The sequence below is a fragment of a genome, unplaced genomic scaffold (genome assembly GCF_019419815.1).
Source record: "Pyrus x bretschneideri cultivar Hongxiangsu unplaced genomic scaffold, Pyrus_bretschneideri_v1 Contig51, whole genome shotgun sequence".
NCBI lineage: Eukaryota > Viridiplantae > Streptophyta > Magnoliopsida > Rosales > Rosaceae > Pyrus > Pyrus x bretschneideri.
The window spans coordinates 1936571-1952661 of record NW_025999789.1 but is presented as its reverse complement, the minus strand read 5'-3'; the positions used below and the strand labels follow the sequence as shown (position 1 = coordinate 1952661).

Here is a 16091-nt window from a genome sequence, read left to right as displayed (position 1 = left end):
ACGTTATTTATAGGTTTTTTTTTTTCTCTTAATTCGAGTGATTTTTTTTATTTATACAAAAATGAAATCGAACTTGAGACTTCGGTGGTAAAGTAGATATTTTTAGTCTAAATTAAGAGAAGGAAAGTTGATTTTAAGTGTATGGACATCTCACTCTTTGCTCAAACCAGCAATTGACTACATCTGCCTATGCATGCTATTTTAACCTCTGGATTGGAAAAACACAAAAAAGAGTTAAAATTAAAAATTAAAAACACATACACAGCTACATCAATCAATCACTAGCCAAAAATACGCGAAAAACCCGAAACAAAAAAAATAAAAAAAGAAAAAGAAACCGAAACAAAAGAAACGAAGTTCGCACCATCCCTTCCCTTTCCCTCCTTATATAAGCCAAAAACCAACGCTCAAAACCATCTCTCTTTCCGCTGTCTCTTCCCTCTCCCTCACTCTCTCTAGAACCAGCCATGGACGACTCGCCCTCACCATCCGAACCCTCGCCGGAGCTCGATCTCGAAAACCTCAGGGCCCTTAAAGTCTTAGGCAAGGGAGCAATGGGCACCGTTTTCTTAGTCCACGACCCGTCATCCGACCCCTCCGCCCGCCTCCCGTTCGCTCTCAAAGTCGTCGACAAGTCCGCCCTCAGCTCCAAGCTAGACGCCGAGCGCCGCGCCCGTTGGGAAATCCAGGTCCTGACCAGACTATCCAGCCCGAACCCACACCCGTTTCTACCCTCCATCATGGGGTCGTTCGAGTCCGACGAGTTCATGGGATGGGCTGTCCCTTACTGCCCCGGCGGCGACCTCAACGTACTCCGATACCGCCAAAACGACCACGTTTTCTCCCCCGCCGTGATCCGATTTTACTTGGCGGAGATCGTCTGCGCGCTCGACCACCTCCATAGCATGGGGATCGCCTACCGAGATTTAAAGCCCGAAAATGTACTCATCCAACAGTCCGGTCACGTGACACTCACGGACTTCGACCTCTCGATAAGCCTCAAGCACCGGACCGTCAAACCAAACGACGCCGTTTCGGAAATCGAAGCCCCGGAGGTCCGCCGCAAACACCGGCGGAACCTGACACGTTGGATCACAATTATAAACGACAATCACAAGAACGGCGGCGGTGGGAAGGGGCTGAAGAAGGCCAAGTCGGCCCGAGTCAGCCCGGTGAGTCGACGGAAGCCGAGTTTCTCGGACGGTGAGCGAGCGAACTCGTTTGTCGGGACGGAGGAGTACGTGTCCCCCGAGGTAGTGCGCGGGGAGGGCCACGAGTTCGCCGTGGACTGGTGGGCCTTAGGAATTCTAACTTACGAGGCGTTGTACGGTACGACGCCTTTCAAGGGGAAGAACCGGAAGGAGACGTTTCGGAACATCCTGACGAAGACACCGGAGTTTATCGGGAAGCGGACTGCTCTAACGGACTTGATCGATCGGCTGCTAAACAAGGACCCCACAAAGCGGTTGGGGTACCACCGGGGCGCGTGCGAGATCAAGGAGCATGAGTTCTTTCGCGGGGTCCGGTGGGACCTGCTGACGGAGGTTTTGCGGCCACCGTGCATTCCGTCGCGGGAGGATGGTGATTTAACGGAGAAAGCCACGGCTCGAGGGGGAGTCAGCGTGAGGGAGTATTTTCAAAAGTTACGGTCTCCGCCGTCGATGCCGCCGTCGCCGGATTACCAACTGACCGAGTTCTGACGCACGTGTGGGAGTTGGTATGCATGTGTAAGGAGAAATACATGCAGAAGTAAGTAACAAAAAAAGTGTATCCTCTGTATATAATAACGGTAGATGGGCTGTAACCTTAAATAGTAATAGACGATAGTTAGCAATAGAATTGTAAGATATACGAATTCAAAACGGTGTATAACCTTATTTTCCGGGGTATTTTTTACTCGCACCAAGGCGGCGGTTGTTTGCCACGCTCTAAATTTTTGTTGTTGTAGAAGTGTAATGAATAAAATCTCATTAATCCGTCTTAATTAAGTTAGGAGTTATTTTTCCTTACATAAGAAATCGAAAACTTGGCTTGAAAACGCTAATCTAATGGTGTATAGACAGCCGAATTTTGACTATCTCAAAGTACTTGTTCAAACGCATCACGTACGTAATTCACCCTGATCTAAACCATTCTTTCTTTAACTTGAGGTTACAGTTCATTCAATTATTCGCGCACGAAGTTTTGTTTGAATGCAAAGAAAAAGGGGTGATAAGATGGGTAAAGTTCGAGCTTTGATTACAAGTTAAAAAAGGTTGTTTTGAAATTGGAAAACCCTTTGTCTAAGGTTCGTTTAACTTCAACTTTACTATGCTTTGATTCTTTTGTTTTTGTTTGATAAAAGTTTAGAGGGAGGGGAGGCTATCCCGTCTCAGGATTAGGGCATACTATAAGTCTCTTTGAGGACCTACAGACGGGTCTTAACTTCTTTTTTGATTTTTGCAAATCGCCTACCAAGAGAAATTGCTGACAGCGGGCCTTAGTCTAACAAAGAGAACGATGCTTACCAACTCAACCAACCTCGTTGGCTAACATGATTTGATTCATTACATTACAAGGAAAAACACATCTTTCTTGAGTGAAAAGTTATTGGTAGGGTCAAGAATTATAATCGACATCATTTTACTCACCAAAAAGATAATTATAGTAACAACTATTTTTGTTCCGTGAAGAGTGGTATATGCCAATTCACGGATGATCATCATAATTAGAAAACTATATATATTTGGACTAGAAATCATGAATGGCCATTCCTTTTACACGTGCTCAAGCTCATTGGCTTTGAGTGCTTAAATTGATCCATTTTTTATATTGTGTTAGTTTTACTAGTTTCTATAGTATGTAAATTTGGATTTAGCCAAGTTTATTTTTACTAGTTTATGGTATGTAAACTTCAAGTTATGTAAGTTGGTTAGAACAATATCTCTACTTAAATTTGAATTTCCCTGCTTTTAGTTAGATGAGTTTAGTGTAAAATATCATTTGTACAAAAAAGAATACCTGTTTCTAGTCTACATCTCCACTTTAGTTAAGCAGATTTTATGAGTTTGATACTGAGTTGTGACGATCTATTGCAATGACATATCATTATAGTGGGCGGATTAACATGTCATAACATTATCTTTATAAATATCTTATTATTTGTCCAGACAAAAAAAAAAAAAACTTGTATTCATTACTAATGCTGGTTTAAATCTCTCTAAGCCAAAAGATTATAAATAAACTAAAGAGGTTTCCTGTATAAAGATGATCACTTTGGACACAAAAAAGGTGAGAGCTTATGTTATGATTAGGAGACAAAATGTTCTTAAATCACGCTGTTTATTAGTAGATTATGGTCTTAATTAGTTCCAACTTTACCAGTAATTCATACGACTTTAATCCATGGCGCCCGATAGAGAGTTGTATTAGTAATGATTACAACTTTGCCAATAAAAATTGCAATTGTTCAACTTGAAGATGAAATTTTAGTTGTGCCGGAAACACGATCCGGTACATCAAGTTTCATAATACAAGCATGTTGATACTCGAAACAAATTTTTTTTAATCATTTATATTATAATACTTAGTGTGCCAAACTGTACTTTCGGCGACATGAAAATTTCTCCAACTTAGAAATGAAGTATTGGTTGGCAAAGGATTAGGGTTAAATTAGCATAATATTCAGAGCCAGCGAGCCACCAGCTGAATAATTTGCCAGAAAACCCATGCATGGACCATTTGTTGGCAAAGGCCTGAAGGGTGCAATTGAATATAATTTGATAATGAGGGGAAAATATGGAAAATCCCAAAAGCACGTGATCGATTATTTTCCGATAATACAGGGACCACTCGTGTGCAAAAAGCAATAAAGTTTACTAGCTTTGGGCACTTTTGCAACTCAGCTTTTACCAGCAAGTGGATGAAATAGTTAGCCTTTAAAAATGGCGGTCTGCAAACTTTCTAAGGAGAAGATAGAGAAGATAGTGGCAGTGGTAATTGTTTTTAGAGGATTTTGCACTAACATATATAGTGGTAGTGGACGAGATAATGCTTTGGAGATTGTAACAGTGAATCTGTCAGTGAGCTTTATGCTAATGACAGTTTAATGCAGATACAGTTAAATTTCTGTAAATTAATAACTTTGAAACTAAGATAAATTTATTAATTTGCTAGTCCATTGCCACCTCCCTCACCCTGGGTAAATTTATTAATTTAACAAATATTAAATATTGTGTATTTAGTTTCTCGTTTTACAAAATAACAATTTTATGTATTTGTTTAATCAAATAAAATGCATGAATCTACTCTTTTTTTTTCTCAAAAATAGATTGTCCATTGTTCAATCATCAATGTACTACATTATCTCATCATTTCATGAACATTTAACAAACCAAAAACTCTACATAAATAAAAAAGGCATAATAATAGAGAATTATTAATTTATATATGCGTGAGACTCATATGAATTTTTATAATGTATTATCTTATAAATTTAGTAAATTATTAATTTAGCACGTTATTTCCTAGTCAAAACCGGCCAAAAGAATCACTTACTTGAGATCTCCTTCTCCTCACATCCTTGTGTGATTAAGCGAGCACAATACTATACCGATAAAAGAGGTCGAGTTGTACATTTAGATGTTAAATGAATTTTCGCAAGTGAAGATTAAAAATTTGATTAAAAAGAGCTTTTATATTCTCTTACAATATTGCTCAACCAATCATAACCAACTCTAACAAACATATTAACCACTCGTGTTCGCTCATTTCTACACACTATTATTAAGTTTGAACTACATATACAATAATATATGGAGTCTATCAATTTATATGATACGTGAATTTGTAATTGATAAAACAATGTATAATGTGAGTTTTTAAGGTAAAAAAAGGAAAAGAAGAACATAAAGGAGGAAAAAAATAATACTATAATTGACATCAATTATCTGTGTATTATACAGTAGAATATAAGCACACCACTATCCTAAAAACAGGCTTAGAAGGTCGTCTAGGCACTAAGCAGAGGCCAGGGGCGCCGATTAGGGCCTAGCCGTTTACAAAATAGGTGAAGCCTCTAGGCGGTCCTCTGCAATTCAAAGTTTTTACATAAGATTTTTGAAGATAATTTTCTTGTAAAATAACTCCGAACTTTCTTTCTTGTAAGTAACTTTGAATACATACAATTTGTAACCACTTATTTATATGTTTTTCTTATTTTATAATAAATTTAATTAAAATTAAACTCACCTAGGCTTCCAAACCCTAAGCTCTTGTCAGCCGCCTGACTAGCATCCAACGCTTTTTAAAACCTTGAAGTACACACATGTATAGTCGGGTAAAGGAATATCACATGAAAGAGCAAAATATCTAACTATATCCTGTATGAATTATATAGAAAAACAAACCCACAGTAGTAGGGCAATTACAAAAATGGAAAATCCATACCAAAGACGACAATAGAATCAAAATATATATATAATGTCGGTACTTGTTTGACAGTATGTAGCATCTGGTGCTCAACCTAAACAAGAACTGCTGCAATCGGATGCCAATTAACATGCAATAAACACGAACATATTATTCTATTTGTCGGTTAATTTATTAGGGCTACCGGCTACGTGTTGAAAAACTATTGTTGTTTCTTTTTCTTGTGACTGGAGAGCTAAACTTTGAGGCCCACAAACACTGAATTTGAGTGACTGAAAACCAAATGCAATCTTTGTCTTCTACCTCTAGGCTCTAGGGTTAATTAGCTCTTCTGCGTTTTTATTAGGAATGGTCCTTGCACTAGAAAACAATCTGGCTTTCCGACTATGCATGAATCGGGCAACGGCGAGGCTTTTAGGTCTAGCCCTAGCTACGCTACCATACAATGTCTAATTTCTGCAAAGAAGATTAAAAAATTAAATGTAATATTAATTCCAAAATTTGGATCGAATGTGAAGGTAAAAGATATTAGATAAGCATGTAATATTAGGAGATTAGATTGCCATGTCTGCATTGCCACATATGCAGTGGCGTATGGGTTAAGCTAGAGGTTTTCAATTCACTTGTATAAATAGCATATCCCTCCTTTTCTATTAAGTAAGTCGGTATTGAACTAATTGTTTCTAGAGAGAGAAATACAATTGAGAATAGTTTTCTTCTTTCTTAAACTTTTCTACTTCCTTTACATCTGCAATTCTTGAGTTCATCCATGGATGTTAAGATGGTATCCTGAGATTCTTACGAGGGACACTCAGTGTGGATTGACTTTTACTGCAGCTTCTCATTAATTATCTCTCGATGCCTATAGTGATTCTGACTGGGCAGCAGATTTGAATACTAGAAGATTCATCACTGGCTATGTTGTGTACTTGGGGGATAATCCTATCTCTTGGCAATCTAAAAAGCAAGCATCAGGTGTCCAGGAGCTCTACTGAGGCTGAATATAGAGCTTTGGCACATACAACTGCGGATATAGCATGGATTCGGCTGATACTCAAAGATCTTCATAAGTTCTTGTCTATACCTCCTATCATATAATGTGATAATTAATCTGTGATTGCCTTAAGTCTAAATCTGGTTCAACATTCTCATATTAAGCATTTGGAAACGGATGTTCACTTATTTGAGAACGAGTGCATAAGGGTGATTTGGTTGTGCAGTATATCCCAACTCAAGATCAAGTAGCTGATGTTCTTACCAAAGAACTTCATGGTCCTGATTTTCTTAGACACTGTTTCAATCTTAGGCTTGGCTACCCTAGTTAAGATTGAGGGAGGTATAAGCATGTAATATTAGCATATTACATTGCCATGTCAGCATTGCCACATGTGCATTGGAGTATGGGTTAAGCTAGAGGTTTTCAATTCACTTGTATAAAAAGTATTTCCCTCCTTTTCTATTATTGTACGTGATAACTGTTTCTAGGTAGAGAAATACAATTGAGAATAGTTTTCTTATTCCTTAAGCTTTTTTGCTTCCTTTACATTTGCAATTCTTGAGTTCATCTATGGATGTTAAGAAAAGAGTCCTACATCAATGAAAGAAGAAACCTTGCAAGGGCTTATAAGAGGTTGGACTACTTTTCATATTGCCAATTGGTTTTATGGTGGAATTTCAACTTTCTTCATGGTATCATAGCAGCTAGCTAGGTTGGCCCACGTGTAAAACTCAATGGCCAAACTTGCTCCAAGTCACCTAATTTGTGTTACCCACGTGTTTAGCTTGAAAATTCACCACACGTGAGGAGTTGTGTGAGGATATGAAGGTAAAAGAGCCCCACATAGATGAAATAAGAAACCTTGCAAGGCTTTATAACATGTTAGGTTACTCCTCATATTGCTGATTTTATAATGGAATGTCAATCTTCTTCAGATGCTAAAGTACCCCAGTTTTAGCATTTTGCCATTTGAGATTAATAGAATAGAAAAGCTTCACAAACACTGAAAGGCCATGGCGACTGAAAATAAATTATATGACATTGGGTTCATTAATTAGCTATCTTCATCTAATTAAAATTGTTTTACGATAATTTTAACTAAGTTGTGAAGATGTGAGCTAAATATTGTGATTTAGGGAAATGATTGTTTAATCTTGTTTGTAGTTTTCTCTTGATTTATTCAGTCCGGCGATTTAAGTCAATTGACTAGATATTTGCCCTTGTCATCGATCTCAAGCAAATTATGCACAAACAAATTAGCTAGCAAGCCTTTACACAATTGATTTGTTCTTTCTTTCATTTTCTCCTTTAATTTTTGTACCATGGCTAGGCATGGGAAACCTATCTCTGCAATCATGCCATGCGTTTTATTTTTTGACGTTGAACATATGGAATCTTTATTCACCAATAAATCCAATTGAACCATATTTTGTATAAGTTGTTTAAGGGGGGCAAACCTCATACTCAAGTTAAGGAAGCTTTATAGCTTTTAGACTAAACATAGTCAAAGAAAAGCTTTTAGAATTTGATGATGATCACCAATAATTCCAATATATATCTATGTCTTCTTTCATCTCATCCAATAATGTGGTATATGTGTTTAGTATACCACAATGCACCATGATGGTTTTGAGTAGGAGAAAAATTAGGTTTCCTTTCCGACGGTAGAACAACTCTTTTTGATGCATGGTCGGTTTCATAGGTTGAATATCTATTGGTTAGGGTTACGAGAGGTCTTCCACTTAATTAAGTTGAATACACTTTCAAAGCCTTTATGGGCTATCTTTTCAACTTAGCAAAAGCAGACAGGACCCACTTCTATATAGTGTAGATTTTCGCTACAATACTATCAGCGATAAGAACTGTCAATTACATGACGTTACTATTCGACTTTAGTCGTAACGCATGAATTTGTTAATATATCCTAAAAGTTAAACATATTAACTTTATCGTCTATTCTTATTATAACATGTGATATGATACAACACGTTATATTAATACCTATAAAATTTCTTTATAGGACTTTTCATTCAAGAAGAGAAAAGTAAAAATGGTCGTAGTAAATCAACTTTCCCCATATATATCACACTTTACATTCTTTACACTTGTCAAGGAAGCTTTCCAATTAGCTTTGTTTTTTTAAAGCAAAATGTTCGCAGGCAAGCCTCTACTTATAGTTACAGTCCTCAAACAAAATGTTTACAATAAAGTCGGGTGGTTCTTCAAACCACAAGCAAGGGCTACTGGAAAAAAAAAAAAAAAAAAAGAAAAAAATTGGAAAAAGAAAGAAAGACAAAAAGACTGAACCGGGCAAGGAGGTGGGCAAGTTCATTAGCTTGGCATCTAATATGGGTGAATAGAACTCCAATGATCCCCGAAGAAAGAGCTTTTGAGTCCTCCATAAAAAGTTCAACAAGAGGCAAATCAATGGAAGAAGATCTTAACGCTTGGGTGATCTGGAGCAAATCTGTCTCGACAATAACTTTCTCAAAACCTTAGAGTGAAATAATTATGTGAAATATTGGGTCTCCTTTTATATATAACTTGAAAGCAATTCCAATCAAGATCGGGGAGGCAGAACAACAAAGTAACTTAGACTTCTTTAGCATATAAGTCCAAAGAAACAGGAATATTGATTTGAGGAGGATGTGCAAGTGCAACCCAGCTCACAACTTGTTAGAATATTTCACGATTTAATTACTTTAAAATGCATGTCAACAAATTTATTCTCTAGATCTAAAATTATATCTAGCAGAATATTGTATGTAAACAGCTGTTAGTCTACGTTATATGATTCCAAAAATATCTCTGAGATATAGGAACTTAACTAGCACTAGCTAGTTTCTTGTAGGAAATATGGATCGATTGCATAGGCTGTTTACATACGAACTTCAAAATCAACAAGGGCTTTATTTAAGGTAGGAAGTTTGTCCCAAAGAAAATCACATCGGATAATTTAGAGGTAAAATAGAGCGTCACACATGACACAAACTAAAAACAAAAGAACGATGATGCTTTTTCATAAGCATTGTACAACTCTACTTACTACCAGCACTATCCTCCTAGAGTCGAGATTCTCTTTAGATCTCTGTGTCTAGAGCCCAAGGACGAGGATATCCAGACTGTTGAAGAGAGAGAAAGAGAGATCCAAACCCTTGGTATGTGTGAGGTGAGGTAAGGGAATCAGTTAATGAGGATCACATGATTTAAAATGAGTGATCAAGATGTCCAGGTTCGTCATAACATAGAGTTCCGGATCCTCCTACATAAAGATAAACAAAGTTTGAAATGAAAAATAAAATAAAATATATTTTCTTTTTACCCTTTCCCAACACTTCCAAGGAAGGAAAAAAATTGTTTCATTCCCAATGAACTCATTTACTCAAACCAAAGTTGGGCCTAAACTATCAACAATTATTGGGCTTTTGTCAAAAATAAGAAAAACCAACCATTGGGCTTTGCACTTGTTTTTGGGCTTTTTTCCTCCTCCTTTTCTGATAAAACATAAAATTAAAAAAAAAAAAAAAAAACCCCAATCTTTTGGTTTGCGAAGCAAAAAATCAAAATCCTAGTCGCGGCTTCTTCCTCCCGATTTCGGAACTTCTCTCCCTTCCACTCTCTCTCCTCCATTGAAGCACCTCCTTACCCAGGTATCCTTATCTTCTCTCCATAATTATTTATTTATTTAATTATTTGAAAGTTTGAGCTTCTGTGTAAAATTCTTGAGCTTTCGATTTCCTGCAGTTTTCAGTTTTGTGTGATTTTAGGGTTTTTGGATAATTTCATGATTTAGCGATTTAGGGTTTAGTTGTTCTGTAAAAGGCGTTAAATATATATAAAGTTATGGAATTTATTTCCTATTGTTCTCGAAAGCTCAGATTTCAATTTGCAGCTTGTATCCTTTAACTCTGTATACTGTTTTCTGTTTTCGTAACTGGAAAAGTGAAAGAGTGGTTATTTTTCAATCTCGCTGGAACCTAGAGTTGTCTTAGTGAAATTGAGACACCCGAAATTGCGAATATGTGATTACGGAACATCATAATTAAGTAAATCAAGCATACAACATATGATAATTCTGCTCATTGTGGATGGTTATATATGTGTCGTCCTCCCTAGTATCACAGTCGAGAAAGTTTTCGTGAATTATATGCATTATACTTGTGTTGGATCTTTCAGCACCTCTATAGGCGCAAACACTAACTGTGTGATGTCATTTATGGCAGGGATTTGAGTAACGGGTGTTGGAAATTTGTGAGCTGTTGGTCTTTTAGTCTCCTGTGAAGTTTGCATCTGTATAAGATAATGGCTAGAAGATATAGTAGTGATTCGAGTGATGATGATGTGAGAGGTGAATATCGTCATCGTAGAAGTAGAACTAAGCGACATGATGAGCGTCATAGAGATGTGGACAGAGAGAAGTCCACTGAGAGGGATCCTAGAGGCAGAGAAAGTTCTGATGAAGAAGGGGAGTTGATAGAGAGAGACAGGGGCAGCCAGAGGAATGAAAGAAAGCATGAGAATGGGCGTAGAGAATGGGAAAAAGGTAATTACCGGGATGAAAGGGATAAACCACATAGGCGTGAGAATGAACATAGAGGGGTAGATACTGATGGTGCTCATAGAAGTAGGGGTCGAGATTCACGTCACTATTCAGAGCGCAAGGATGAAAGGGAAGAGCTCAGAACATCAGAACGGAAAAATGATAAAAGAGATGATGATCAGAGAAGGTGGCATAAAAACCAGGAAGATGAAAGACAAGAAGGAGAAGACAGTAGAACTTTGAGGGAAAAGAATGCAAATTCAATACCTCAAGGACGGTCGCAAGAAGGGATCATGAACACTGATGTGGCAAAATCAGGAAAGAGTGGTGGAGTTTACATTCCCCCATTTAAGTTGGCCCGTATGATGAAAGAGGTTGAAGATAAAAGCAGCGTTCAGTATCAGCGACTGACATGGGATGCCCTTCGAAAGAGCATCAATGGTCTTGTGAACAAGGTCAATGCTGCAAACATAAAAAATATAATTCCTGAAATTTTTGCTGAGAATCTGATTCGTGGAAGGGGCCTTTTCTGCCGATCCTGCATGAAATCACAGATGGCATCTCCAGGTTTCACTGATGTGTTTGCAGCCTTGGTTGCTGTTGTCAACACAAAGTTTCCTGAGGTTGGTGAACTTTTGTTGAGAAGAATTGTCTTACAGCTTAAAAGAGCATTTAAGCGGAATGACAAGGTTCATTTTTTCCCATGCTTTATTATTTTACTTCCACTGTTTTATGTTTATTCTCAGAAATTTTACGCACACTCATGCTAAGTATTGAGCCCTCGACTCAGTCTTCACTCTCTTTTTTGAAAGGAGGAGTTCTCACTACACCCAAGAGTCGTTGGCTTATTTAATAATGTGTTAGAAGACAGAATATATCTTTTACATATATTGGTTCTAATCCTCTTCTTTAATTGGCTTTATTCTGTGATCAGCCGCAACTACTAGCTGCCGTTAAATTTATAGCGCATCTGGTCAACCAGCAAGTAGCTCATGAGATTATTGCCTTGGAATTGCTCACTGTTCTGCTGGAGAACCCTACAGATGACAGTGTTGAAGTCGCTGTTGGCTTTGTCACTGAGTGTGGATCATTACTGCAGGACCTTTCGCCTAAAGGGTTGCACGGTGGGTATGCTGTTTGATTTGGTAGCATTTATGTGCTTTCTTGGTTTTATTCATTGATGTGATCCATTCTTTTTAGGAACAATATATTTCTATATGCTTATCACGCATTGCATCTTACTAATAATTGGAAGTTTTACATAGCTAGATTATACCCTTTTTTTTTTCAGTTGTTTGTTTGCTTTTTATTATCAACTCATCAGTAGACAAATTAAATTGATCTGTATGGGATACTAGAAGACCAGTTAAAGTTAGTGCTATTATTTTATTAAATTGATTGAATTGGATGCTATAGTAAGTGAATTTTCAGTCTGGTCACCTGGGTTCTGCTCTTGGTTACTCCATTGTCTCAATTATTTTGAACTTTGTATTGCATGGGTTTCGTAGTTCTTTTTATTTTTCAGGGAGTTGTCTGACATTGCTCTTAACATTGGAACTTTTGCAGGCATCTTTGAACGCTTTCGTGGAATTCTTCATGAGGGAGAAATAGACAAGAGAGTTCAATATCTGATTGAAAACTTATTTGCAATACGGAAAGCGAAGTTTCAGGTTTTGTGACTTGATTCTATTTGTCTTTATGATGGTAAACTGTATAGAAACGAAGAATACTGAGAGCTTACAGTTTATTGTTTCATATCCATATGCAGGGGCACCCAGCTGTTCGTCCAGAACTGGACCTTGTAGAGCAGGAAGACCAGTTGACACATGAAATTTCTCTTGAAGAGGAAATAGATTCAGAAGTTACCCTTGGTATGTCTTATGGTGTTAATTTATTCATAGCTTTTTGACTTTCCTAGGGTTATATTCGTTGTAGATGTTAACATTTTGATTTGTCTTCATTTAGATCTTTTCAAGGCCGATCCTAATTTCCTTGAGAATGAGAAGCGCTATGAAGAACTGAAGAAAACTATACTTGGTGAGGATTCTGAAGATGAAGAAGGTTCTGATGCAGCTTCAGATGGTGAAGATGACGATGATGATGATGATGAGGAATCTGAGGAAGAGGATGAGGAGCAGATGCAGATAAGAGACGAGACAGAAACAAATCTTGTGAATCTTAGAAGAACTATCTATCTTACAATCATGTCCAGTGTAGATTTTGAGGAGGCGGGTCATAAGCTCCTGAAGATTAAACTTGAGCCCGGTCAAGAGGTGAGTGATACAAGTCATGCATGATGTAGCTATCTTATTTCACATGATAACTAGGGAACTAGAGGTGTCTTTGTGCCATACTTTGAATGAACTAAAATATTAGTATCAATGTAAAACTGCTTGTGCTAGGCTAATCTGTTAACCACAATCTTGTGATGTGAATTTAAATTATCATTATATGAATTTATAGAAACGGACTAAAATTGTAAGTATATGATTCATGCTTAGACCCAAGAGTAGCAATTTAACAACAAAGCTTTTGAAATTCTGTGAGTACATAGTGTTTATCTTGATTGACTTTCAATTTAGTTGAAGAATGATAATCTGTTTTATTTGACCTTGATTTCTCATAAAAGTAATAATCGTCTTGATTTGACCTTTTACAGATGGAACTATGTGTCATGCTTTTGGAATGTTGCAGTCAAGAAAGAACCTACCTCCGGTATTATGGTCTTTTGGGCCAAAGGTTCTGCATGATCAACAAAGTCCACCAGGAAAATTTCGAGAAATGCTTTGTGCAACAGTATTCCATGATCCACCGGCTTGAAACAAATAAGCTACGGAATGTTGCAAAGTTCTTTGCCCATTTACTCGGCACAGACGCCCTTCCTTGGCATGTGTTGGCCTATATACGATTGACTGAAGAGGATACTACTTCATCTTCTCGTATTTTTATCAAGATCCTTTTCCAGGTAACAAAAGAGAAATGTTATATTTCTACATTTCTGTTTGGTTTTCTGAAGCCTACCATTGCTTGTTATGTTGACAATTATTAGTTTACTTCTACCTCTGAAATAATTATTTTATTTCCAAATCTTTTTAAGTGACTGGCAATGATAAGTCTGATTGAGAAAAAGAAGGCGAATCATGAGATAAAAATACATAATGTGGCTTAGTTAATTATAGGTTTGAATCACAAATGTATCTGATAGGTTGAGGTTTGCCAACACTCATTAGTGATCTCTGCCTCTGAATAAATCCTTGTCGATGTAAACGTTGTTTTGAATACCATGAGGTGAGACTTATGCCTATGTTTGTGTTTATTTTCTGAAACTTAACGTTTGAAATATCATTACCTACAAATTGACGCCTGTTTCTGTGGTAATTTGTTGAGTTGTGATGTATTTCACTTGTCTGAAGATTATTTCTTAGAGAATGTTGACTTACATATTGTATACAGTTATGATTTTCTATTGTTTCTGGTGTGCAGGAATTGTCGGAGCATCTTGGTATCCGTTTGCTAAATGAGCGGCTCACAGATCCTGCAATGCAGGAGTCTTATGATTCTATCTTCCCAAAGGACAATCCCAAGAACACCCGCTTTGCCATTAATTTTTTCACATCCATTGGGCTTGGTGGCATTACCGAGAACCTGCGGGAGTACTTGAAGCATATGCCACGACTCATTATGCAACAACAAAAACAAGTGTCTGACTCAGAATCAGATGAAGAAGAATCTGGGAGCTCTGGTTCATCAGATTCGGGAACTAGTTCTGAGTCTGAATCAGAATCATCAAGCTCTTCTGAAAGTGAAAGTGATAGGGACAAAAGACGCAAGAAGCGTAGGAGTGAAAGCAAGAGGGACGAAAGACATGAGAAGCGCAGGAGGAGAGATTAAAGTTCTTTTACCGCGCTTGGAATTACATAGCACGTTTTGGATATTGATGTTAAGAATCTGAAATTTTTTCACTTCCGCTTCAAATTGTAAGGGTATATTGTTTTCGACTGATTCTGGTCTGCTATCAGCCCCCTTCAAAACCCTGCTTGTCAATTTCCATCTCCAGGATCGTCTGCAAGATATTCAGTTTGTTCCTCCCTCTGCTCCTCGAGTACCGGATGTACTCCCACCAAGGAAGAGGTTCTCCTGAGTTGAAAATTTCCTCGTACCGGTTGGTGGAATGTTAATACAGATGGTTGTAGGAATGCTGTGTGGATCATGTAACTAGCTTCAAATTTCACTTGCACTTTGCTAGTCCTAATTTCTGCCGCCTTTTAGTTATTGTACTAGTTTTCCAGTTTTGGCATTGTATGAGAAATATTAAGAAACTTGGAGTCTCTCTCTCTCTCTTCTCTCTCTCTCTCTCTCTCTCTCTCTCTGCGGTTTTTATTGCACTTGATGATTTGCTACGCACTTATAATAAGTGGGGTACCCTATTAATCCGAGGGTTTACAACATGCTTAATTTGACCTCACATGCTAAACGGTACCAAATGGTGGTGGACAAATTAGACACGTTGCCATTAGGCTGAACTAATCATGTTAATGTCTTGTTTAGTTTGTATTAACTTTACCGTTTTCGATGTAGTTGAAACTTAACTTTCATCAAAGTCACTTGATTTTGATGGAATTACAACCCTTGCACTCTTCCTAGAAAGTAGCGTCTAAGCATCAATGCAATAGTCTGATGTAGAATAGTTAACGAATCAGATCATGTCGCAACTCCGTTGGTGTAAACTGGCAAAAAAACATATTGGGTTTTCTTAAGTTACCCTGATGGTCGATTGAAGCCTATAACACGCGGTTTCAAGTAGAACAATGAGAGAAACAAATCACGCTATTTGTTTATGATTTGAGGGCTTTTTTTTTCGTTTTAATGTCGTTTACTATGTCACGTCTGCGATTTAAAATAAATTTACAAGCATTTTTGTAATCTTTTGCTTTACTTATTTTTCAAGCTAGAGTTATTTTGAACAAACAGATTAGTAATAATGTGTTTCAAATTCCTTTGACAAGAATCGAATTTAAGACGTCTCACTTATAAATGAAAATGATTACCATTATACCGTAATACTAAATGGCACAAACTAGAGTTATTTAAGCTGGAGAGTTTTCCCATCCCATTATTTCTAGGGTTTACCGATGATTTCCTCCC

At 37.4% G+C, this 16091-nt stretch overlaps 2 protein-coding genes across 2 annotated transcripts; both read left to right on the top strand.

Moving 5' to 3' along the window:
- The first annotated feature begins 418 nt into the window (after positions 1-418).
- On the top strand, positions 419-1988 carry LOC103967846 (serine/threonine-protein kinase UCN). Its single transcript, XM_009381161.3, has one exon. It carries the CDS (start codon positions 468-470, stop codon positions 1698-1700), a length of 1233 nt encoding a protein of 410 aa, XP_009379436.2. The 5' UTR covers positions 419-467; the 3' UTR covers positions 1701-1988.
- A 7955-nt stretch (positions 1989-9943) lies between these two features.
- On the top strand, positions 9944-15274 carry LOC103967845 (pre-mRNA-splicing factor CWC22 homolog). The gene is made up of 8 exons (XM_009381158.2): positions 9944-10056; positions 10630-11635; positions 11881-12070; positions 12513-12616; positions 12715-12817; positions 12912-13219; positions 13606-13911; positions 14430-15274. Exons 2-8 carry the CDS (start codon positions 10709-10711, stop codon positions 14835-14837), a joined length of 2346 nt encoding a protein of 781 aa, XP_009379433.2. The 5' UTR covers positions 9944-10056; positions 10630-10708; the 3' UTR covers positions 14838-15274.
- The last annotated feature ends 817 nt before the right edge of the window (positions 15275-16091 follow it).